General features: G+C 47.4%; 1 protein-coding gene across 6 annotated transcripts in view; it reads right to left on the reverse strand.

The window, feature by feature from the left end:
- Positions 1-25722, reverse strand: part of rxraa (retinoid X receptor, alpha a) — an 82105-nt gene that overhangs the window by 32490 nt on the left and 23893 nt on the right. For 4 of the 6 annotated variants that reach the window (XM_010893946.4, XM_010893944.4, XM_010893945.4 and 1 more), the window contains exon 2: positions 22731-22931. The exons of 1 other annotated variant lie outside the window; for it this stretch is intronic. In XM_010893946.4, the coding sequence (XP_010892248.1) occupies positions 22731-22931 (201 nt within the window). The remainder of the gene's footprint in view (positions 1-22730; positions 22932-25722) is intronic. One more of the 6 variants, XM_010893947.5, reaches the window with a different exon arrangement.

Raw genomic sequence — 25722 nt, forward strand, 5'->3', positions numbered from 1 at the left:
GGGAGATTATCTCTCTCTGGGTTTGTATAAACAGGCTAATCTGGTCCACACAGTTTAAGGAAGCATAGCAAATGTAACTGCCTGCTGAGTTTATTCTCTGTCAGGGGAGCTGTGATGACAGGATAGGGGACAGGAAGACAGAGACATTTAGAAAGAAAAGGACAGGGGACAGAGGGGCTAAGAAGACTGGCTAGGGGACAGGGGGACAGAGGGTTAGGCTCCAACTGTACACTCTCCCAAGTCATCCGTCAACTCACACAAGAGCAGCGTGATATCAGAGGATGGACATCCCTGAAAAATAGCTGCAACATGAACCAGAACAACAACGACAGTGGTAGAGAGGGTTGGGACTGACAGTACAATACAACCCTCTCTCTCTCTCCGCCCAGCAGTCTCTACTTTTGTCCTATGACCTCACCACACTGGGTGGTTGGGTGTGTGCGTGTGTGCGGGTATGTGCGTGGGTGAGGGGGGGCTCAGGATGAGAGCCATTGTTTTCTCCGGCAGTCATGACGAGATGAGATGCGAGCCGACAGCATAACCGCAACTGTCGCGGGACACTGGCTGGCATAAATAAAGGTATTACCCGCCCTGTTTTCCCCTTCAACCCGGGATCACTGTCTGACAAGGCCCCTATCCCGTCCGCCAACCTACATGTACAGTGAAAGAAAGAGAAAAAAAGAAACACAAAAAAACTTTGGTGGATGATAAGTGGCTGAAAAGAACCCAAAAGGCCACCCATACTATCTCAGTAGGTGGGCCTCTAACGGCCGTATTTTCTATAGGAACGCTGATACGACCCCATTCTCTTCTGTTGTCCACTGAAACAACTGGCTTCATTAATTATTTCACTAGCTCAGCCCCCCCTTCCCCCCCACTCCTCTCCCCATGGCTCTGCTATCAGTGAGATGACAGAGTGTTTCCCTCTGGTCCTGAGAGAGAGCCAACAGGCCGTACAGGCCATGGAGACACGGTTGGCTACGGCTAAGTGCCAGATAAGCTGCAGATTACCGACGCTATCGCTAACTGTGGCCCCGCTGCCAACACTGTGATCCGCTGATATGGCCTAATTATTCTCTTTAGCTCCAAGGTGATATGCCGGCCCAACCTGGGAGTGCTAGCCGGAGCACCAATAGCTCCACACTCCATCAAGTGTGCCTCACTGCCACAGGGCCTGATCTTTTCAGAGGAGCTGCCTCCGCGGTGAAATCGATTCAGCAGAGTTTGGAAAGCAGCCAAAAGCAAGGAGTTTGACTGGCACTTGACGGAGCAATTCTCAGACTGAACTGCACAGTATTGATAAAAAAAAAGAAAAAAGCCTGCATTTGTAAATGGGTTTCTAGACATTGCAAATGTTCCATTTAATGTAGCTTTCTATGAGTCCATGAATCTCTGCCTGCATGTCGAGTCATCTTCATGGCCAGACCAATACATGACCAGAAGCTACAGAAACACATGTTCCTTTCAGTCCAAATTCATCTCAGAATTTAACTGCTTTTCAGAAAATCTCTCCTATCTTCCCATGACTCTTTGAGCCCTGGAGCCATGACAACCACAAGGCCTTTGTGTGACAGCCAGAGAACAACACTCATCAAGCTAGGAAGGCCCAGCTTATTAATACATCAGAGAGTGAGAGACAGAGGGAGACACAGAGATTAAAAGAGAGAGAGACAGAGACAGACAAACAGAGGGAGAGAGACAGAAAGAGAGACAGACTAGGTGTGACAGAGAGACATGCTGTAGCCTCTCCAACCTCTGGCACTCCATGACTGCTGGACAATGCTTGGGTTGATTAGAGCTGGACCAAGACATGGAAAGGTAATTACTGAAGCAGGACACAACCTGTGGAGTTCACGGGAGAGGATGATTCCATCTGCTGCCACCCAGCCAGCCTCCGGGCTCTCTGAAGCCTCATTACCGTGTCAGTGGCAGAGCAACACAACACTCATACGGTGAAAACAGCCAGCGCTAGCTAGACAGACCCTCTCTTACACAGAGTAGAACAACTCCCTATGGGGCCTGAGCACTGAGAGCGAGGAAAGGATTGGAAGTCTGTAGATGGATGATTACACGAGAGTCTGCACTTGACTCCACTGTGAATCACCTACCATTATTAAGAGGACGCGACAGGTTCTTTTCTCTATTACAGTTTGGCTTCAATGGAGAGAACCCGGCACAGCTTTTCGACATGATCACATTGGGGCCAGAGCTACTGGTTGCAGACTTTTTTTTATACACTTTGCAGTAACATTAACCAAAATGATTCAATGTTCGGCTTCCTCTTTAGTTGGCCCTCTGAAATTGTATGCAAGCACTGGAGATCAAATCAGGGCAGAGGGTCTTATCTCCCAGTCTCGTTGCCAAGACAAACACACGCGCACGCATACACACAAAACCACACACGCACACTGGATGTCAAATACAAAGGCTAAATGAGCGAAAGTGTTGGTGTGGGGTTTGACAGGCATCAGCCAGCAGAGCAGGACCAGGAAGAGGGTATATGAACCATTGGGTTATGGGTTTTACAGGACCAGGAAGAGGGTATATGAACCATTGGGCTATGGGTTTTACAGGACCAGGAAGAGGGTATATGAACCATTGGGTTATGGGTTTTACAGGACCAGGAAGAGGGTATATGAACCATTGGGCTATGGGTTTTACAGGACCAGGAAGAGGGTATATGAACCATTGGGTTATGGGTTTTACAGGAGCCGGGAGGAGGGTATATGAACCATTGGGTTATGGGTTTTACAGGACCAGGTAGAGGGTATATGAACCATTGGGTCATGGGTTTTACAGGAGCAGGTAGAGGGTATATGAACCATTGGGTTATGGGTTTTACAGGACCAGGAAGAGGGTATATGAACCATTGGGCTATGGGTTTTACAGGACCAGGAAGAGGGTATATGAACCATTGGGTTATGGGTTTTACAGGAGCCGGGAGGAGGGTATATGAACCATTGGGTTATGGGTTTTAAAGGACCAGGTAGAGGGTATATGAACCATTGGGTTATGGGTTTTACAGGAGCAGGTAGAGGGTATATGAACCATTGGGTTATGGGTTTAACAGGACCAGGTAGAGGGTATATGAACCATTGGGTTATGGGTTTTACAGGACCAGGAAGAGGGTATATGAACCATTGGGTTATGGGTTTTACAGGAGCAGGTAGAGGGTATATGAACCATTGGGTTATGGGTTTTACAGGAGCTGGGAGGAGGGTATATGAACCATTGGGTTATGGGTTTTAAAGGAGCCGGGAGGAGGGTATATGAACCATTGGGTTATGGGTTTTACAGGACCAGGAAGAGGGTATATGAACCATTGGGTTATGGGTTTTACAGGAGCTGGGAGGAGGGTATATGAACCATTGGGTTATGGGTTTTAAAGGAGCCGGGAGGAGGGTATATGAACCATTGGGTTATGGGTTTTACAGGACCAGGAAGAGGGTATATGAACCATTGGGCTATGGGTTTTACAGGAGCTGGGAGGAGGGTATATGAACCATTGGGTTATGGGTTTTACAGGAGCTGGGAGGAGGGTATATGAACCATTGGGTTATGGGTTTTACAGGAGCCGGGAGGAGGGTATATGAACCATTGGGTTATGGGTTTTACAGGAGCCGGGAGGAGGGTATATGGACCATTGGGTTATGGGTTTTACAGGAGCCGGGAGGAGGGTATATGAACCATTGGGTTATGGGTTTTACAGGAGCAGGTAGAGGGTATATGAACCATTGGGTTATGGGTTTTACAGGAGCTGGGAGGAGGGTATATGAACCATTGGGTTATGGGTTTTAAAGGAGCCGGGAGGAGGGTATATGAACCATTGGGTTATGGGTTTTACAGGACCAGGAAGAGGGTATATGAACCATTGGGCTATGGGTTTTACAGGAGCTGGGAGGAGGGTATATGAACCAGTGGGTTATGGGTCTTACAGAAGCCAGGAGAAGGCTATATATATATATATATGGGTCATATAGGAGGAGGGCATATTAACCAGAAGGTTAAGGCCTTGGATGTGTAGGTAGGACTAAGGCCTAACAAAACCATCCAGACCACAGTGAATGGTTATGACAAATATAAGAGAGAAATGAGGCCGTTGGGTCTAGTGGTCACACCACACAGAGGAATATAACAGCGGTTATTTGTTGTCCTTTTCCACAGGCCCTGGTGATTGGCTATTTCTGTCGTATGGCCATCCTGTTCTGCTATTCTACTAGAAATACCACAAGAGGGCTAGTGAATACATATGATGATGGTAATGAATGCTAATGACAGCAAGAGCCTTAGCATCAGTTTTTGGGTAGGTCTCAGTTTAAGTAGAATATGGGAAAAACTCTTTGTGTGTGTGTGTGTATGTGTGTAGGTTTCATCCTTGGCCTCTGTGCAAAGCAGATGTTCCTATGCATTAATCTGCATACACCCTTGTAGGTTGGACAGAGATATTATCCTAAGACGTAAAAAATTGTAATTTCTCTGCTACACAATGTTTACCCGTGATTTAGGATAACAGATCCTTTTGCAATTTGCGTCAGAAAGGCAAAAGTAGATGGGTTCTGCTTCAGTTTGGAAGAACTAAAACAGCACAAGAACAATTTCAGTGGAAAAGCCTGAATTTATTGACCATTATAACTAGCCTTTGAAATATGTTCCTTCTTCCTGGTTTTTTCGGATTATTTTTCTTTTGTTCTGGGCTGTGCAGCGCTGTGGCTCGGTGTAATGAAACCCAAATGGAGAACGATATGGCTCTTGGCCCTGTAGTGAAGCAGGGCAGCCAGGGGTGGCCACAGGGTGGGCAGCGATCCCCGGAAACACACAGTCTGCAGTCCTCTACTTCAGGCCCCTGGGGCAAGAATGGGGGGAGGGGGGGGAGGGGGGGTTCTGATCTGGGAAACTATGTGTCTACGTGCTCCAGGAAGAGGCCTCACGAGGTGGGTGGGGGCTGGACGCGCGGGGGCGGTTGGGTATGTTTGTGTATGAATGTGTGTTTGTGTGTCATATTGAATGTGTACTTTGGATTTTCCTGCGAACTCTCAGCAAATAAATACCCCCCCAAAAAAGCAGCGGGGGGGATTGCTGACGGGTGCGACGACTGTTAGGGGGGTGGGGGCTGCGGTTGGGATTCCAACACAAATAAACGGAATGAGAAAATACAGCGAGTGTTCCTATTGAGGGATGACACACAATCGAGAACACTGTGGATATGAACGCTTGGCTAGCAGAAGCGTACCGAGGATTCAGCGCACACATACTAAGTTCGAGCTGAGGCGTAAAGTCTGTCCGGCAGACATCGGCCGAGCGAACTCGGGACCACGTCCAGGCATTCACCACACCTTGAAGCAGACGACCCCTTCGCAACAAACACCTACTCCGCATACAAACTGTACCATTATGAGTATGTGTTGAAGTCTAGCCTATGGAAAACAGGCAGAAATCAAACCCAGCGCGTGCCCGAGATGATGCAATGATGACAAAAAAATCCTACTGACTGAAATTTGACGTCACATTCATCAGCCCCCTTTCTAAGCAAGAAGCCAATTGCACTACAGGGATCCCTGACAAGGCAGCGGACCATCACAGCGGATTAGAGATCATGTTTGCCTGAAGAGGGGAGTTTCAGGACAGAACCAGATCAGACAAGGCCACGTCTATCTGATACGTAACAACCAGGAGATACTGTAGGGGGAGAGGAACACATCACACACATCACATCACAGATCGGTGAGCCATCGAGATAAGCATAATGTGGTGTGGCTTCCATGTGGCGGATAAGACCAAACCAACACCTTCTATTTGCTCTCAGCGCCTGTCTTTTTTCTCTCTCTCTCATTGACTCTCTTATCAATCCCTCTCTCCCTCTCAACAGTCTCAGTTTCTGTCTCCCTATCTGACTCTGTAAGTCTATCAGTTTCTCTTTCTCAGTTACAATCTCCCTCGCTGACTCTCTAGGTCTGTTCCTCTGTTTCTCTTTCTCAGTCTCTGCCTCCATCTCGGACTCTCTCTGCCTCCTTCTCCCTCGCTGACTCTCTAGGTCTGTTCCTCTGTTTCTCTTTCTCAGTCTCTGCCTCCCTCTCGGACTCTCTCTGCCTCCATCTCCCTCTCTGACTCTCTCTCTGCCTCCTTCTCACTCGCTAAATCTCTCTCTGCCTCCTTCTCCCTTGCTGACTCTCTCTCTGCCTCCATCTCCCTCTCTGACTCTCTCTCTGCCTCCTTCTCCCTCGCTGACTGTCTAGGTCTGTTCTTCTGTTTCTCTTTCTCAGTCTCTGCTTCTCTCTCAGACTCTCTCTGCCTCCATCTCCCACGCTGACTCTGTCTCTGCTTCATTCTCCTTCGTTGACTCTCTCTCTCCCTCCATCTTCCTCTCTGACTCTCTCTGCCTCCATCTCCCTCACTGACTCACTCTCTGCCTCCATCTCCCTCGCTGACTCTCTCTCTGCCTCCATCTCCCTCTCTGACTCTCTCGGCCTCTCTCCCTCTTTGACTCTATCTCTCGGAATCAGTCTCTTCCTGAATCTCTTGTTGTTAATCAGAGGGGGTCCCTAGAGGATGATGCTAATCCCAGTTTGAGACGGTCTTTCATGTCCTGGGAAGAGGCACTGGGCTGAGTGCTGGTGGATCCCTGCCTACATCTCCAGGGTCCCGCTCTCCTCTTCCTCTTTCCCTCTGTTCCTCTGCTGGTTACATTTTCACCCTCTCCTTATGTTTCTCTTTCGTTGTGGAGGGCGCTTCTGGCGATGTGACCGGCATTCACCGTTGTTAACACTAGCAATCAGAAAGCAGAAACACCAAACACTGAGCAAACACAGAGGTTCTGGAGGGAAAGTGAGAGTATTCTCTGCCATCAGGCATCAAGTGACTTATTCTCCATGGACACGCTATTAGTCTAAGAATGGGTTTTCTCCGAGACTCAACAGCTAAACCTGTCAAAGACAGGCCCTCTGGGTCCATCCTGTTGAATGTTTGACCACAACACAGTGTCTCGTTCACTCAAGAAGAGGGACAGACTTTTACTGTACTTTTGTGTGTTCTATCTGTGCCGCTGTGAGAAAGCCCTGCTGAGCAGGTAATATCATCCATCACAGAGCTTTTCCAGACAGAGCTAAGAGCTTCTCTCTTGACAGAGCTCGACAGCTTTTATTTTAAGAGAGGGCCAAGAGCTAAGAGCCTAATGCTTAATAATACATGCTGATATTCCTTCTCTCTACAAGCCCTACTGTTGATATCAATGCACACACACACACACACACAAACACATACAGAGTAATCTCAAACACCTCTCCCTGCCTTTGAACCCCCCATACCATTAATTTTCTAACACTCACACCTCTAGACTGACCATTTCAAGGGCCAAATTATGATTTAAAATGCACAATTACAAAGACTGCATACATGCCTTTTGTCTTTGTGTGCCTAACTGTACATGAAAACACACACAGGGCACAGCCTAAAAAGAGATCCAGGTCTCAGTCTGTTTTCCCAATTAAAATAAAGTTTGGAAAATGTGTAGCCCTGATTGGTTGATAAGATGTTCTCTAAAACTCACATCTTATTTTCCCTTGTTTTAGAAATGTGAAGGTTCTATCTTTTTTTTTTATACTGGAACCAGCTCTGCCCCTTTAATGACTTATAACCTGGACTACTTCTTTAAACTCATATTTTTAAAGCCTCTCCACAATGGCCTCTCAGTCTTTTCTAAAGGTTGCTTTTTTAATGGGACGCTGTGGAACAATGAGGCAATGCATTTGATTTGATATTCGTGCTGGGAAAGTCATATTCTCAAACGTTTACTTCCGTGTGATAAAATCCATATTTCTTTGCCTGTGCCTCCAACGCCCTGAATGCTCATGAATCAAGTGTTATGATTGGCTAGGCGACAGAGTCCAAATAAAGTGAGTGTTATGATTGGCATACGGAGCAGTGCTCCACAGAAACAGGTGTTTTTCATTGGCTCTAATGGATATGGCCATAGTTTGCAACGTTGTGATTGGTTCAAGAGGACACTGCCACCCGAGGAAGCTGCTGATGCCAGGCATGTTTGTGGGTCTAGGGGATGGGTGGGCATGGAGTGCCCGGGGCCACTGGGTACAGACCACCTGGATCCTGGACCTCAAAGCCTGGCCTGGCAGAGTCCATCTGAACGGTTCATAGAAGACATGGAAGCCGCTACCTTCCTCACTCTTCCATTGTTACTGGAAGCAGGCCAACAAACACACACAATCCAACGGACATGTTTGAAAAGGAGCTTCAGCAGGGGTTTTTCCACACAGTTAGGGGACGTTCTTCTGCTCCGCCTTGTGAAAAGACAGCAGATGAAATCAAGGGCAAATGATGGGGGCCAAAAGAAAGATGACACTGATGACAGTGAATTCCAAATAGGGAGAAAACAGACAGCGTATACAGCAGCAATACCAAGGGACCTATACCATAGACTTATAGCATCCCAGGCCAGGATTACACAGTACAACCATGTTGACCTAGAGTGACTTCTGATGTCCGCTACAACCCCTCAGCCTATTTCCAGGCAGGGCTCAGTTCCCCTCTGCTCTTGCCCTCTCCTCTTTTCTCTTTTTCTTCTGGATCTATTTATGACTCTAATTGTTTTTTCCTCTTGTGTTTTAATTTATCCTTTACAGTACCATGAGTGACAGCCCCTGATGAAAGTGATGTGGGATTCTGCTCCTCGTCTTCCCTCCTCCAGGGGCCAGGGCCACAGCATGAAAACATCCTCCCTCCTCGTAGCAGTTCAGTGAGGGTTACCGTGGCGGAGGCCACCCCTCCCCCTGGGGTGTAAGGATGAAGACTTGGGGGTGTTTGAGGACAGAAACCCTGCGGTCACTCCCTGCCTCTAGATAAGCAGCTTCACATCACACACAACCCGTATCCTTCTGTCCACATACCATATCCTTCACCCACCCACAGAGACATGATTAACATGCCAATTAGTCCAGGAAGCCGGCAGGCCCTAAGATTTCTACTGTATACACACACACACACAAAATCATACGGTACTAATGAAAACACATACACAAAATCATACTGTACTAATAAAAACACACACACACAAAGAATCAAACTATACTAACATAAACACACAGTGATAATATAAACATATACACAACGACAATTACCCTGTACTAATATAAACATTCACACAAACACACACACACACACACACACACACACACAGAATCAATCTGTACAAACATGAATATACACACACCAAGAATCCTACACTACTAATATAAAAACACACACCAATAATCATACTGTACTAATATAAAAACACACAACAATAATCATACTGTACTATTATAAACATACACACACCAAGAATTATACTGTACTAATATAAACATACACACACCAAGAAGTATACTGTACTACTATAAACATACACACACCAAGAATTATACTGTACTACTATAAACATACACACCAAGAAACATACTGTGCTAATATAAACATACACACACCAAGATCATGAAGTACTAATACAAACATACACACACACACACACACACAGAATCATACTGTACTAATATAAACTTACACACACCAAGAATCATGAAGTACTAATTTAAACATACACACACACATAATCATACTGTACTAATATAAACATACACACACCAATAATCATGCAGTATTAATATAAACTTACACACAAGAATCACACTGTACTAATATAAACTTACACACACCAATAATCATGCAGTACTAATATAAACATACACACACAGAATGATCCTGTACTAATATAAACATACACACACACAGAATCATACTGTACTAATATAAACTTACACACACCAAGAATCATACTGTACTAATATAAACTTACACACAGAATCATACTGTACTAATATAAACATACACACAACTAGAATCATACTGTATTAAAATAAACACACACAAACCAAGAATCATACTGTATTTATATAAAAATACACAGACCTGTGTGGGCATGAACAAACACACACACAAAAAGGACATTCCTAAATAAGATAAAATGTATCCAGACATTCCTCTCTCTAGAGCCAGCCAAGAACACACACACCAGCGCGCACACACACACACATATACTCTTTAAATCAGCTTTATTTCAGGGATGTACACAGAGGAATCAATTACAAACTGCAGCCCAGAGCCCAGAGCCTCCGGTAGCTGAGCCTGACGCTGAGCGATAGCTACCCAGGGATCCTGAGGGGCATCGAGAGTTTAATCACCCATAACCGCAATTACAGACATACACGTCAGACCCATAAAACACTGAAACAAGATGAACGCCTTGCTTCGGCCAAATTCCAGTAAAGCCTGTAGTGGCGGAGGACTCAGAGCAGAGTGGGCTGAAGGCAAAGTGCTAACCTACTGGAAGACAGCTGAAATAAAGGGAGGTGCTGTGTCTTTCTATGGGAGGAATCATTGTAACTAGTTAAAGAGTGTATATTTAACACACCAGAAATAAAGGGTGGGGTAATAAAAGCCCTCTACTTTGTGGCTTTGTGTTACTAAATAAATTGAGGGTAATAATATCCTTCACTTAATAATAATGATAGTAATAATAATCTAGCTAACGGATAGGTAATATAGCTTTGAAGGTATGGTTTGGATTGTCGATGAAGAACTAAAGTCCTGGCACTTTCAACACATGTACACACGCACATCTTTAATGATCACGTAAAGGCCCAGAGTTTTCCGCCGTGAGACAGGCCTTAGGAGGGATTAAGATGCAAGCCTTTATCAGTGGGTTCCCACAATCCCCTGCAGAATGCCTTTGCTCTCCCGTTTCCTCTCTTCTCTCTCTTCTCCTTCCTCCCCCCTTCCCCCCACTCCTGAGGGAACAGGCTGAGGGGGAGGATAGGGGAAAGAAACCTCAACATCAGGTCAGGATTAGGGGCCCGACTCTCGGCTACGGACATCCTGGCAGGTTTTACCGACTCGGCTAATGGACAGGAGGCTGTCGGACGAGAAGTCTTTACACAACCTACCGCTTGGCTGGCAGAAGTCGGAACCAGCCACAGAGGTGACAGACAGGGGCTTTCATCGGGAAACTTGTTATGCAGGCGGCTCTGCCCAGAAGGTTGAAATGATGTGATTAGTTGCCTCGATTGTACATTTTAAATGGTCCCGACCGTAACTCTGAGGCTAACCCAAGATTAACCATTACCACTCCTAAAGTCTTGCCATAAGGGTTTAAATGGTAACTTCAATGCTTGGGCCAAACAATCATTTAATTCATGCCCTTGGGCCAGAGCTGCTTCTGGAACAAAATGTATGCAAAAAGAAGGTAACCAGATTTCCAGAGATATTCTATTGAAATTCAACCTTCATTTGCATAAACAGTGACGAAAACACACACACACAGCCTTGAGCAAAGCTGGAGTGCCATTTGTCCACTCTCTGATTGATTTGAAGATAATCAGTGCAGTCCCCACACATACACACCAACACACACACCACGAGAACTACTAACCCCTGCTTGGGCAAAGTGGGCTAATTAGCCCCACGTGTGGTGTTGGGGTGAATCTCAGAGATGTGTGATGCATCGTCACATATGACCTAGGGGTCAAAGTGGAGCGCAGGGATCACGGGGTCAGCCAGGCAGTTTGATTTATGAAGCAGCAGCAGTTCGCTCCCTCTGTCTGCCTCTACATAAATAAGACCTCCCGGACCTATGAAACTAAACACACTTGATCATCAGAGGAATACATCTCTCCTAGCTAAGCATTCAGATGATAGGACAGACACATTAGCACAGATGATTCACTGTACTTGTGTGAAGATTTTAGGGAGAAACATTTATTCCCATCAAAATAACTATTCTCCCTACGCCCTAGTACTGAAACAAACCCAAACATTAACCATTAAACTAACCGCTATCCCTAACCTTAACCATAAGCCTAAAATATAATTTTAACCCAAGAGAGGACCAGTGAAATGTCTTTGCTGAAGATTCTTGTTATGGGTCTCCATTACTGAACACTGACTGCTCGCTGCACGGGATGCTCAGTTACACAATGAGGCAAGATAAAAGGTGAATTACCCATAGGGGTCAAAGGTTAAAAACTGCCAAGCTGATCAGGGTTTGTGTTCCATAAACAAAACAGGACAGTGGATGCAGAGTCTAGACTGTCTTTATTGGCTTAGTGGTCAGGAGCCACACGCATCATGGAGGACACATCTGATCTAATGGGAGAGACTGCAGTCTGTTGGGCTCTGATCTGCAGATCTTTATCGGTCTGATGGAATAATCAGATACTGTGTAGAAACGATCTGGGCTCTGGCTTTAACTGGGCCATAATAGTAAAGGAATAATAATTCTCTCTCTTAATAGAAGGCAGTTTGTATTACTCTAAATAATTTAAATGAAATATAGGTCCTTGTGTTTCTCTGTCTATAGATAATGTATACCACCAGCCCCAGGGTCTTTATGTCTATAGATAATGTATATCCACAAATCCTATGGGCTTTCAGTCTATATATAATGTATACCAGTACTGGAGAGCAGCAAAATGGATGGGTCTAACCATGCACTGTTATGTGTGAGTGTGAGTCTGTTTTTCTGTGTTTGTCAGCATGTGTGTGTGGTTGTGTGTGTGTGTGTATGTGGAGCAGCAAAACACAAACAGGAAGGCTGAAGGCACTGCATATCTTCCTGGTGAGAGGGGGGAGCAAATGTCCCACCATAGTGATAGGACAGCAGCGTGGTGGACTGCAAAACCTACAATGTCCTCCCCATAGCCCCTGCACTGCCTGCACAACACGTACCAAACACCTTCAGCCATCCGTTTCCTGGCTTTCACAAGTTCAGAATCTACCTGTCACCTTAAATCAAACGTCACGTCTGAGGAAATCTTTGTAATAACCTGTCAAACACAAAGGTGTGGCTTGACGAGCTCAGTGGAATACCAAGGTTGTCCTTTGTCTATATAGACGGGCAGGTGTGTAGACAGACAGTATATAGAAGGGAAGGTGTGTAGACAGACAGTATATAGATGGGCAGGTGTGTAGACAGACAGTATATAGACAGGCAGGTGTGTATACAGACAGAGTATATAGACAGGCAGGTGTGTAGACAGACAGTATATAGACGGGCAGGTGTGTAGACAGACAGTATATAGAAGGGAAGGTGTGTAGACAGACAGTATATGGATGGGGAGGTGTGTAGACAGACAGTATATAGACGGGCAGGTGTGTAGACAGACAGTATATAGACGGGCAGGTGTGTAGACAGACAGTATATAGATGGGCAGGTGTGTAGACAGACAGTATATAGACGGGCAGGTGTGTAGACAGACAGTATATAGACATTCAGGTGTGTAGACAGACAGTATATAGATGGGCAGGTGTGTAGACAGACAGTATATAGATGGGCAGGTGTGTAGACAGACAGTATATAGATAGGCAGGTGTGTAGACAGACAGTATATAGACATTCAGGTGTGTAGACAGACAGTATATAGATGCACATGTGTGTAGACAGACAGTATATAGACGGGCAGGTGTGTAGACAGACAGTATATAGACATTCAGGTGTATAGACAGACAGTATATAGATAGGCAGGTGTGTAGACAGACAGTATATAGACATTCAGGTGTGTAGACAGACAGTATATAGATGCACAGGTGTGTAGACAGACAGTATATAGACGGGCAGGTGTGTAGACAGACAGTATATAGACAGGCAGGTGTGTAGACAGACAGTATATAGACAGGCAGGTGTGTAGACAAACAGTATATAGACAGGCAGGTGTGTAGACAAACAGTATATAGACAGGCAGGTGTGTAGACAGACAGTATATAGACAGGCAGGTGTGTATACAGACAGTATATAGATGGGCAGGTGTGTAGACAGACAGTATATAGATGGGCAGGTGTGTAGACAGACAGTATATAGACAGGCAGGTGTGTATACAGACAGAGTATATAGACAGGCAGGTGTGTAGACAGACAGTATATAGACAGGCAGGTGTGTAGACAGACAGTAAATAGACGGGCAGGTGTGTAGACAGACAGTATATAGACAGGCAGGTGTGTATACAGACAGTATATAGACAGGCAGGTGTGTAGACAAACAGTATATAGACAGGCAGGTGTGTAGACAAACAGTATATAGACAGGCAGGTGTGTAGACAGACAGTATATAGACAGGCATGTGTGTATACAGACAGTATATAGATGGGTAGCTGTCTATTCATAGGCCACTAACGTGCCATCTCAGATGGGTTTTTATGGGCTTTTTTCTCCTAAAAGGATCAAATGCCATTCTCAACCCCAGAGACAGAGCAGGCCAGATGAGGTCTAGAGAAAAACACACGATGTTAACACAAACGTTGGCTTACCAAACTGCAGTCCTCACATCCGCAAGCTAACGGCTGTTAAGACCTTTGTCCCAGGCGCGGGGCCCATTCATACACCAGGTGTGTGCTGTAGCTTACAGACACATGTCTCATCCTGCTCCATCCAATGCGTACAGCACCCCTGCGTCTGACCTGGAGTATTGAACTTGGGTGAGGAGTGGTGTCAGGTGAGATTACTGCTGTAATCATCAGGCTCATTCTGTGATCTCTCTGCATATCACAATACACAGGAGCAGATGGTGGGAGGTGTTAAATAAACACTAATGCTCATTATCTACTTCAGTCGCAGGCAGCTGCTCTGTCCACTATTTCTGACACAGGGATTCTTCAAAGCCACAGGCCACAGGAATACTTTAGATTTAAGCAGAAAGTAGAAGTTACTGTGAAATGCACACAGAACAATCTACTCCGGTTTCCAGGATAGATTTCTTCTGTATGCGGCTTAGCTTTTTTGTAATCACTGGGCTAAAACACACACGGCCCTTCTAAAACTCTGCTGAGCACAGCTGGGGTGACAGTTGTCCACACTCTGATTGAGTAGGAGGACAACACAGTCCACATACACATACACACGCAAACACACACCGACAAATTTAATGCAATATACACCAATTCAGAGGGCATTACGTTTGGCTATTCTTTCCTCCACTAAGCCCCTCTTCTGAAATCCCATTGTTTAGCCTGAGATCAGACATCTTTCCATGACGAGCATTAACAGATAGGGACAAAATGTTCTGAGGCAAACAAAACGGCTTGGTTTCATAACCGTTCAATTGAGCGCAGCCCTCTGCCACAAAAGTCACGTAGACACTTAACTCTTTCCTGGCGAGTCTCCTCGTTAAATATCCAGAGGGAACGGAGGGGAGTCAGAGAGGGCTGAGTCGCTCCAGGTGATCGGAGGAAACACAACACACTTTCCTGTAGCAGTCCCCCTACCACCTCTATGGACCCCTACATGACTGCATCGGCGCACTTAGTTGACAGACACCCAACCAAGAAATCGTACAAAAGTGTACCTCAACTGGTAAAAAAACAAACATACCTCAACTGGTAAAATACCCCCGGGAAAAAGGAACCCCAGTAGTTTGGCCTTCCCCTGCGCTTCATCGTCCGCCACGGCTTTTAGGCTCTTGCTTCCTTGATTACGTGACCACGTCAGTCAATTAGCTCAATGTCAGCAGCTGGCACGCACTTGTGGACATGATGCCCCTGTGGCGTTTCTTTCGCTCCGTCACACACGGCCTCCGTTTGCCCCGCCCGCTCAGAACCCACAGCCATACTGACGGACTGAGCCAAGCGTGTTGCACTAAAGGTCAGCTTCCTATAACAGCTCCCCTGCCCGTAACCTCCGCACCCCAGCTCCGAGTGGGCCTGGCTGGGATCGGGCAGGGTGGCGATGTGGGGGGCTGAAGGGATTTGGGTCAACTTGAGCCGGACACTTCGGTTGGAACCCTGGGGACTGTCCGAGACCCGGTGGCTGAGTGAATGTGTTACAGCAGCTGCTTCCACCAACCTCTGTCCACGTGTCCGTCTCAGACACCACAGCTACAGCCTGGGTTACGGCCAGTCCTGGAAGACACTCATTTCCAGACCCGTGCTGTCCCAACAAGATATTTCCATTAGCCGCTGCATTACCAGTCCCACGACTCCCGGTCCCTCTCTCAGAGGAGGAACACGTGGCAGCCGCCAACACCCCAGGTCCCCTCACCACCCCAGCATGCACTGCCTCAGTCGCATTAGCACACTCGGGTGGGCCTGTTGCTGGGCGAGAGAGACATGTGACATTGAGAGGTCAGCGCTTTGGCCCAAACCTCTCCTTCCCTCCCTCCTTCTGGCCCAGCTCCCCAGCTCTCCCTTGAAGGTGGGGGGGGGGGGGGGGGGACAAGCGAGGGGCGTACTTCGCCGGGCTGACGTGGGGTGTGACCAGAGTGGCAGGTGCTCCAGCCCTGACCTTCCACTTCATGAGATCGGCTTCGGTGACATTCGGATCAAGCGCTCACCCAGGCTTCCTCCCCCTCCTCCCCCCTGGCTGTAGAGCTGGTTATAATGCCAAGTGTGTCCGATCACTTTAGCATCAAAAATACCGTCAGCCCCCCGCCCGCCTCCCCCTTTCTCCCTCCTGCCCACACCTCACACCGCTCCCCCTGACGGGACTCAGAGAGTCGAATGATTGGTGGTTCCCGATGTCATTCACGTTCCAAGCAGCACTGAGGACCATACACAGAACAAGAACAAGCTCCCAGTCCTCTAAAGGACACCTTAGCTGCACACAGCCCAATGAACAAACAAGGACTAGACTGGCACAGATCACGAGGGACACATGGATCGTTCAAGATGAGAACTAAAGATGAACACTCTGGAAGAGAATTCAGGGGGAACCTACCAGGATTGGTTTCCCCAGCTTGTGGTATGAAAGCCTTGCGGGAAAACTTGACAGAGAGAGAGAATTACGTTTCCACACTGGCTGAACTGAATTCAACAACTTAATAAAACAGTATCTTAGTTTTTTACTTGGCTGCTCCTCAAAGAGTGACGAGTTCTACCAGTCAACAGTGTTCATAAAAAAGAAAGTAGTATAGCAAAAGCTTTCAGATGCAAAACATGTTGTTATTGCTGGCAAGGCTGTCTCAATCCATATTGAACCTAAAGACTTCAACCCACAGTCGGCTCCATACGGCACTCTAAGGTTCCATTGCATCACAGCGGAACCCAGCCAAAAGCTACCCATAGTTGTTTGTTGTTAATAGTGAAGCACCTCTAGACCCAACCACAGTGGTTTCATCAGAGATAATGAAACCTGCATGGGGCCAGAAGTAAATACAGAAATCGATCAATAAATCATGTGAATTGTCTTCTTCCTTTGGCCTGGCCCTGTCCGAGATGTGTGACTCCACTATTGTTAGCTATTCCAGATGGCTGGTGCAAGCCCTCTGGATTCCATTCCAGACATGTAAGCAAAATGATGAAAAACAAAAAGGGCCCCAGCGGACGCCATTCCGATAAATCAAATCCTAAACTATATTTAGTTTCCCCTTTAACCACTGTCCTTGGAAACCAGTTGATGACTCAAGGCAGAAACGGCCTCGATGTTTTCCCAGAGGCTAAATATGACTGCTTCTCCTTTATTGACTTCTCATCCTCATCGACTCCCTTGGCCAATACATCACTTTCTGGCTCCACGCGTTGTCGTCCTTGCGAGGCAGCAGCGTGTTGGCGTAGGCCTGTACAGTGCATGTGGAATGTTCCACACTGACGCGTTGCCATCTTCACTCCCGTCCCCTTGTCACGTTAATCAGCGGTGAGGGGAGTCGGCTGGTGGTCTGGGCCCCCCCACAACACCCCGAGTCCACGTCCGCTAACAAAAACATGACACTCTCCATCAGAACCCCTGAGTCAACAGAGACAGCTGGAGTCCCGGCCAGAACGGCCACTTTCGATGACAGCCCGGCCCACCTGGACTGGGGGGAAAGGAGCTAGCTGAGGACTGAGCGTACGATATCTAGGTTAAGATGTACAGAGTCATTTATATTCATGACATTCATTAGTTTACCCATATATTTCCGAGGAGTACGCCTGCTGGGATTAACATCGTCTGCCGTATTAAGCAACGTGGGGCCGCAAGAACGAGAACTTGCTTATTCATGTTTAATGGATGATGGGGGGAGCTGTTCTTCAGGCGAGGCCTTCGCACAGTGAATATCTTTATCCCTGGTTGGGGTCAATTCCCTCCGGATTTGGAATATTTGCCAAATGAGATTTCTTTTTCATTCTGTTAACAACACTGGGATTTAATATTCACACTCAATCTCCAGTTCTTCTGTTGACAATGTGTTTAGCCAGGCATTCTGAATTCAGCCACACAGTCGCCCTCACACTGTGATAATCATTAGAGTGGGAACAACACAGTGCCGGTCTGTAATGGATAATAAGTGGGAGGGGGTGTGAATGCTGACTGGGAGGGGGCGTAGTGTATGGCTTGGGAGGGGGCGTGGATGCTGAATGGGAGGGGGCGTAGTGTATGGCTGGGAGGGGGCGTGGATGCTGAATGGGAGGGAGCGTGGATGCTGAATGGGAGGGGGCGTAGTGTATGGCTGGGAGGGGTGTGGATGCTGAATGGGAGGGAGCGTGGATGCTGACTGGGAGGGGGTGTGGTATATGGCTGGGAGGGGGTGTGGTATATGGCTGGGAGGGGGTGTGGTATATGGCTGGGAGGGGGTGTGGATACTGACTGGGAGGGGGCATGGATGCTGACTTGGAGGGGCATGGTGTATGGCAGGCTCTCCATGCCTCCCTCCAATCCTCTGAGCAGAAACAATGAGGTAGCATTTCGATATGAAGGCGCTGTGCAAGGATTATGGGCTCAGAGAGTTATCAAACACTTAGTGGCTTTGATGGCTCCTGTCTCTCTGTGCCAAGGGGCGGAGTGTTGCCGTTTAAGCTGAAGTCCAGCATGGACAACCCGCTGACACGCGGACCCCTCAAAAGGAACAAGGCGCATGCTCTGGCTATTTCTCAACTCCATCTCTACTCTCTAACACTTGTCAGCTGAAAAGACACAGGCTGAGTTAAAACATACACACGGAAACACAAACAAAGTCCTATTCAAACTCAACAGGTTTGACAAACTAGGGCCCTTTATATTAGCTGATACAACTCAGCAGGTGTTGAAGACCCACACACATCACATTCACACCATCGCTTTAAATCAAACCCATCCATGCATCCGAAGTTGACTTTCTTTTCACACCACTTCTTTATTTTAGATTGAAGGAATGCGGATTAAAACTGAGCTGCAATTAGTTGACGGATTTCTCCACATACGAGCTCTACGATTCAGATCAATAGAGACAGGAATTAATCAGGCAGGATTTGGGGCCTGTGACATCGTTTCATCTCCCACGTTTCTGTACAGAGCCCAAGCCCAGCCAGCATTACACTCACACCGCCATGATTTCATACACTTTAGACGTTACCCTACATCATTTTCTCATCTCCTACATGTCCGACTGATTCGGGTGTATGGATTTTGAAAACCACTGTGGAACGAAGAGGAGTGCGGAGGCTGTATATGTTAGACCTTAAGCCAGTGCATTAGCCAGTATCTGGTGAGTACAATATGAATCCTAACATCCAATTAGCTGAGACTTTTGGCAGAGCTTATCCAAGAAGTGACAGACTCCAGACCACACACTCATCATCCTGAGACATTACAGTGGTCGAACCGGACACAAACAACTGGTATGCTATGTGATTTTCCAGCAGGGATCAACAGCCAGCTGCGATAGTCCAATAACAAGTGTGTGTATTTAAACAGCCAGTGTGTGTGTGGTGGTGATGAATATGTGGGCGAGGGCAGAGGTGTTGCCATGGTCAGCTTGGCTCTTTGGCCCCTCTGGCTCCTGATCTGGCAGGAAGCAGCCAGGGAGTGCACAGACAGACTCCAGCCAGCCAATTAGAGAGCAGCGAGCACGGAGCAGGCCGAGGCTAACAAGCTCCCTCTCCTCAACCTCCCTCACCTCTGCGAGACCCCGCTCTGGGAAATACGAGGAGCTGGGACCCCCCCCGGACCGCCTCTTCCCAACCCCGCGCCCGACCCTCCACAGACCCCGCTGTCACCACAAACCCCCCCCACAACCCCCCCCCCACCCTCCCGGAGCACATCGCATGGTGTTTTTACTATCGTCCAGCCCGGCGATGCTCAAGTTGTGCCTCGAATCTCAACAAAAAAACGCAAACATCCCCAGTAGAAAAGTAGCTCGATTGGTGCATTGTTCTACTGTTCTCTCGCGGGTTTACTCTGGCTCGGCTCTCGGCTAGGGGCTGGGAAAGTTCTTTCCAAGTCCCGCAGAATGGTAAATGAGCTCCGAATGACTTGGCAGGATTTACGAGGCAGTGAGATAATTCTGAGGCTGGATAATGAAGTCAGCTACGGACTGTGGCGAGAGCTAATAGGGATTGGCTTTGGCTGTAATTACCGCTTGTTTAACCAAAGCGACGTCAATAAAGAGTGATTAATCAAATCCTAAGTGCACACCTGGAAGCCAGGCCCCGTCCGACACAGAGAGGATTGTCAGCGTCGGCTCATCCAGGGGACCAGACAGAGGAGGTGCTTCCCTTGAATCCCAACGCCACATCCTTGCCACACGCTAATGAAATAAAAAAAGGGAGACGTCAATCCTCTACTTCAACACCCCCACTCAGAACCTTCCCGCTCTCTCCCTTCTCCTGGCAGAATTGGTCCTGTCATTTGCTCTCTCCAAACACGGACCATATGTGAGTTCGGTGCTGGCAATCAGACCGCATTGTGAAGCAGGCGGCTGAGTTCATCAGGAAAAAATTAGCCCGCCGCTCGACGGGCCTCTCTCCCATTGGCCAGTCACGCGGCCCACTCCGTTTGAGGGCACCCCAGACATTCCTGTGGATAATCTTTTCCATTCCTCCGCTCTGCACCGCGAGGACAGACCAAATCACAGCACAAGGCCTGCATTGTAAGGGCCTTTTGAAAAGCCCCGTTTTAAAGCTTTCACTCCCTCTCACTCCACACAACACACAGTCCCAAAAACCTTTTTCCCTCTAGTCTTTTTTTGGGTGTCTCTTAAAAAAGAAATAACAAAATGATTGCTCTGGAAAAGAAAAGGCCCGTGAATATTACGTTTCTCACGGTCTCTTTCCAGTAAGGGTTTGTTTTTCAGAACTGTAAACCACTGAAACCAGAACGTGGCCACATCACAGTGCTACCGGGAGTTCAGGAGATCACCGCTGGAGACGTCTCCCTGGGCCAGGCAACCAGCCTTCCCAGAATCCTCGGCCGCATCCTCAGTGGTTTCTCATTGCGTCTGTGGCTGCTCGGCTGAGGAACAGAACTCGAGGGATATCACACAGGTTTGGGGAGGGGGGGGCTGTGTGTGCTGGATGTGGGGTTAGGAGATTTACGGCAACACGTTCCATAATTAGATCTATGATTGTGACCGGGGTTATGAAGGGCACCAGCCAGACTGCACACACTGCTACAACTCGGTGTGACGAAGACCGCAGAGTCTTAAAAACGTTACCACAGCGTGTCTCTTCAAGAACACGCTGCTGCTCTGCTCAGTTAAGCCAGGCAACCAAACCACTTAACTTGTAAAATATAAAAACATTTAAAAGTCAACCAGGCACAGATAACTCTTTAATGTGCTTCGTCATGCATTGAAATAACCAAAATGCAGAAAATAAAAACCCCTTTGACACTCTTTACTATTACACAGCGGCTGTGTGCTGGATAAGAATCCAGACTATTCTAATTGCTCAGGAAACGCGCCCGCCCTCACCGAGGGCTGTGACAGTAAAAAATACGTACCAATCAATCACACGAGCCCAGTAACACACAACCATGGGGGAGGAATAACAGTGTCTACACCTCCCAGATCATGCTGGGACATGTCCACGGAAAAGCATTTGTGGGTGAGAAAGAAACAGTGAGGTTAATAATTGGTTCTTGTTGTGACCAATCGGAAGCTTCAAGAGTCCCTTCTTTCAATAGTCCCGTATTTCAATGGTCCCTTATTTCAATGGTCCCTTATTTCAATGGCCCCTTATTTCAATACTGTTCTATTGTCAGACAAACTGAATACACACGGCCCGTTTCAGTTCCATGTTCTCGTAAGGTGGTCTTCAGAACAGCCGTTTAAAAGTTGTGAAGGGAACATGGGGCATGTCCCGTAAAGTCCTATATGGACAACAGTCACACAATGTACAACACTGTCCGGTACACTGATCCACAGTGACGCGGTTTCCGACATCCTGTTCTCTCCGCCTTTGTCCGAGGCGCGTTCACCTGGCACGCAGCAAGACACTCAGGCACACAACCAGAGGACCTGCACCGCAAAACAAACGGGCAGAAACATCCCAGCCAGTACCATCAAAGTGCTGTCCTCCATTCCCCACATACCAGCGGGTCGGGTTCAGAACGCACCGCTACGGTGACGCCACCCGACCCGGCTGCCCTGCCGGAGAAAACGGAGGTGACGAGAGCCGAGGCCCGTCTCACAGCACCACTCTCAACACGTCAATCACCGGGCCTCCACATGCAAAGACTACATTAATCATCAGGACTGACGGAGCCGTCGCAGCCCAGGAAAAAGCCCTAGGCTCTGACAGCTCTTCACCTCGGGCTGTGTGTTGTAGCTGTGCAACCAAACAAGCAACGTCTTGCTTTGTTGATATTCCACTCCGGCAAGACGTGTCCGGACAGTAAACCCCAGTTCCAGTAAAAGCTGCTGATACCTCGGGATTATTACAGAGCATATGAAACAGGACAGTACAGTGTGTCAAGTCTACCGTGTTGTACACAGCGTGCTATTTCTGTCTACTGGCGAATAATAGCTCATACTTATTTCATACAGGTGTCTTCCCAGGTGCTGCGTCTGCCATGACGGGGCAGATGGCGAGGGGATGTGGAGATGGCGCTGAGTGTTACCTGTCGATATCCGGCGCTGGTGGAGGTGACACATGCCAGTGAAACAGGAGCAGGCCTCCCCTGAGCGTCCTCGCTGGGGGGGCGGAGCCAGCGAGCACTGGGGTTTCAGGAACCCTGCGGAGGGAGGGAGAGGGTGTTGGTTAGAACAGCCAAACGGGAGCTGAGGGTTGGTGGTAGATGGTGAAGGCTACTGCTTGGCTTGGCCTGTCCATACACATTATAAGCTGCCCTTTATGCTGACTGAGAGGGGGGCGGGGGCCATGGCACGTTTTAAGGATCTCCACTGGACCCGTTGTCTCTGGCCTTCGTCCCACCAGCAGGTTCCTCATGCCCCAGCCACAGGGACACCCAACCGACCTCTGACATTTGGAGCACTGTGTCTCCGTCTCCACTCGGTGACCTTTGAACCCAGAAGACGAGGCTAGCTCAGAGCTCCGTGTCAGCTCTGTGACCATGCCCAGGGCCAGGTGACCGGGAAGGTGAAACGGCCTGGGGAGGCTGGGGAGGAGGCTGGGGATGGCCAAGAGGCACGGGGTTAGAAAGTCTGTGTGGGCAAAATGCCAAATTTGACAGGGACGGTGGGGGGGGTTGAATCTGGTGGAGCCAGTCTTGCTGCCGTCCTCTGAGGTCACCAGGGTCACACTCAATAGGGAATTCATTATCTGGCACAATGGGTTGACTTAATGTTGTGTACTCCACTAGTTCAACCATGAAGCACTCTTAGGAGCCCCTTCCCCAGGCTCACATCATCTGGCCAATACAACATAAGTACAGCACTTCTGTTTAACAAGTTCCAAAAGTTCTCCATTGTTAACACCATTGGGTTCATATTAACAATGTGATGAGTTGGTACAAATAGAAGAGGCAGAAACACCCAGCGAAACAGGGGATCGACAACAGTGTCAAAACAATCAATAACATATGAAAGGCCCATCACAGCCAATATGTCAGCCAGAGCTCACAGCTGACCTTTGAAACCCACTTCGACCCAGTGAATGGCATCAGAAAGGCATCTGTTTCTGTGACTGACATGGCAGGCCTGGCAAGCCTCTAGAGAAGAAAAAAATACAAACTTTTCTGTAGTTTACTTTTCTCAGTCAGTCAGTTGAGGATTCACAAAGATTATCGATGAGGGAGCTCATGTGAATCTCCTCAAATCCTTACTTTATTCATTTCCTCGTGAGGACCTTTAGATTTCCATTAGATCTCAAGAGGACAGGGAAGACCCCACCCCCCCACTCTGCTCTGTTCTGAGACCAATAAAGCTCCTTTATTTGGACCATGAAAAACATGTCACTCCAGATGAGCTCAGCCAATGACATTTAAAACAAGCACAGGGATATTGAATTAGTTCCCCATGATAAGCTGTCTGGGATTCTGACGCAGTAGTCAGGGGTGTGTGTGCAGTGTATCTGTATGTGTGTGTGTGTGTGTGTGTTTGTGTGTGGGCAAGGGTTGAATGCAGAAGGGTGGGCTGTGCCTGTCAAGCACATTCCTTAGTCCTTTGATTACAATTATTGAAAAATGTCAGGGATAGATGTGGAGCTGCAAGCCCAGACCAGCATGAGACAAGCTGAGATCTACTTCTCAATGACCTAAAACAGACATCAACATGGTTCACATAAAACTACAAACATAACAGAAAAATAGACAGGTTTGAAAGGAGAACCCTGTCTATCTGACATTTAACATTTGTGACAATCAAAAGGCGTCAGCCAGAAATAGAACAAATGAAAGTTTAGGCCATATACATTAATGGAGCCATTTGAAAGAACTTTTTGAGTGAATGATTTGAATGCTCAGTAAACGTTACCCTAAGGAGAGTAAAACAACCCAGCTGGCTTAGGCCTGATTCACCAGGTAATTGTTGGATTTGCTTCAGGCCAGATCTATCCAGTCAAATCCACATGTTCTCCCCGGTTAGATAACGAGCTAGCAAAGGGCGGACAATGACACATGCCATAGTGCTTTGAGCCATGTCACCGAACATCACACACGTTAGTAAATAAGCCAAGGCTCCCAGTCAAGTTCAGCCTTTCCAAAACCAGGGGTAAACCGAATAGACAAGGAAAAAGAAAAAGTCAGCTAGCCGTCCGCTGGAATCATTTTACCACGGGACGTTGTTTTGTTACAGTATGTTATACAAAATCTGGAACCGTGAGATACCAGGAATTAAAGAGTGTAAAAGTGAGAGGGCAAATTGTTCCTTGAGGTTTTATGGAAAAAAAACTACAGTATACTGTTTGTTCCTCTTATGAAAAAGCACATATCCTGCATATGGAATTGACCCTGCCAATGTTTTTTTTTTCTTTTATCTTACAAAAGAAACAAATAATAAGCCATTCCAGATGTTCAGGGAGTTTCACATTATGATGACTTAGCAGACATTTCAATCAATAGCTAGGCGAGACAACTGTACCACTGCAAAACATTAAAAGTAAAAAAATGTTTGCTCAATTAAGCAATCGTGAGTAAGTCAGTGCAAATAACACATGAACAGTCATAGTGTAGCGTTAGGCTATTCTTTTCTGTTTTTCTACCCATCCAAATCCAGACCAAGCAGTTGTGCATTTTATCCCACTGCTCACCTGACCAGAAGGTAGTCCCCAACATTTACGCGTCTGGAGAAGGACACTGTCAAAGGCCAACATGCACCACTGACATCGCAGGCACCCAACAGACCAAAAGCATTCACTTGACAGGCATGGCAACCACTGGCTGACGCCAACGTAAAACAAACCCCGGACAGAGCCAATCTGAGCCACCACACGCGGTGCCAGCGGGCATTGTGGGCAAGACGACACCAGATTGAAACTCCTGACTACAGTGACGCAGCTGTACAGCGTGTAAGTGCATTTATCGCTGTGCCATTTGGAAGCCTGTGCGTGTGTTTGATTTATATAAA

The sequence above is a fragment of the Esox lucius genome, chromosome 14 (genome assembly GCF_011004845.1).
Source record: "Esox lucius isolate fEsoLuc1 chromosome 14, fEsoLuc1.pri, whole genome shotgun sequence".
NCBI classification, from domain to species: Eukaryota; Metazoa; Chordata; class Actinopteri; order Esociformes; family Esocidae; genus Esox; species Esox lucius.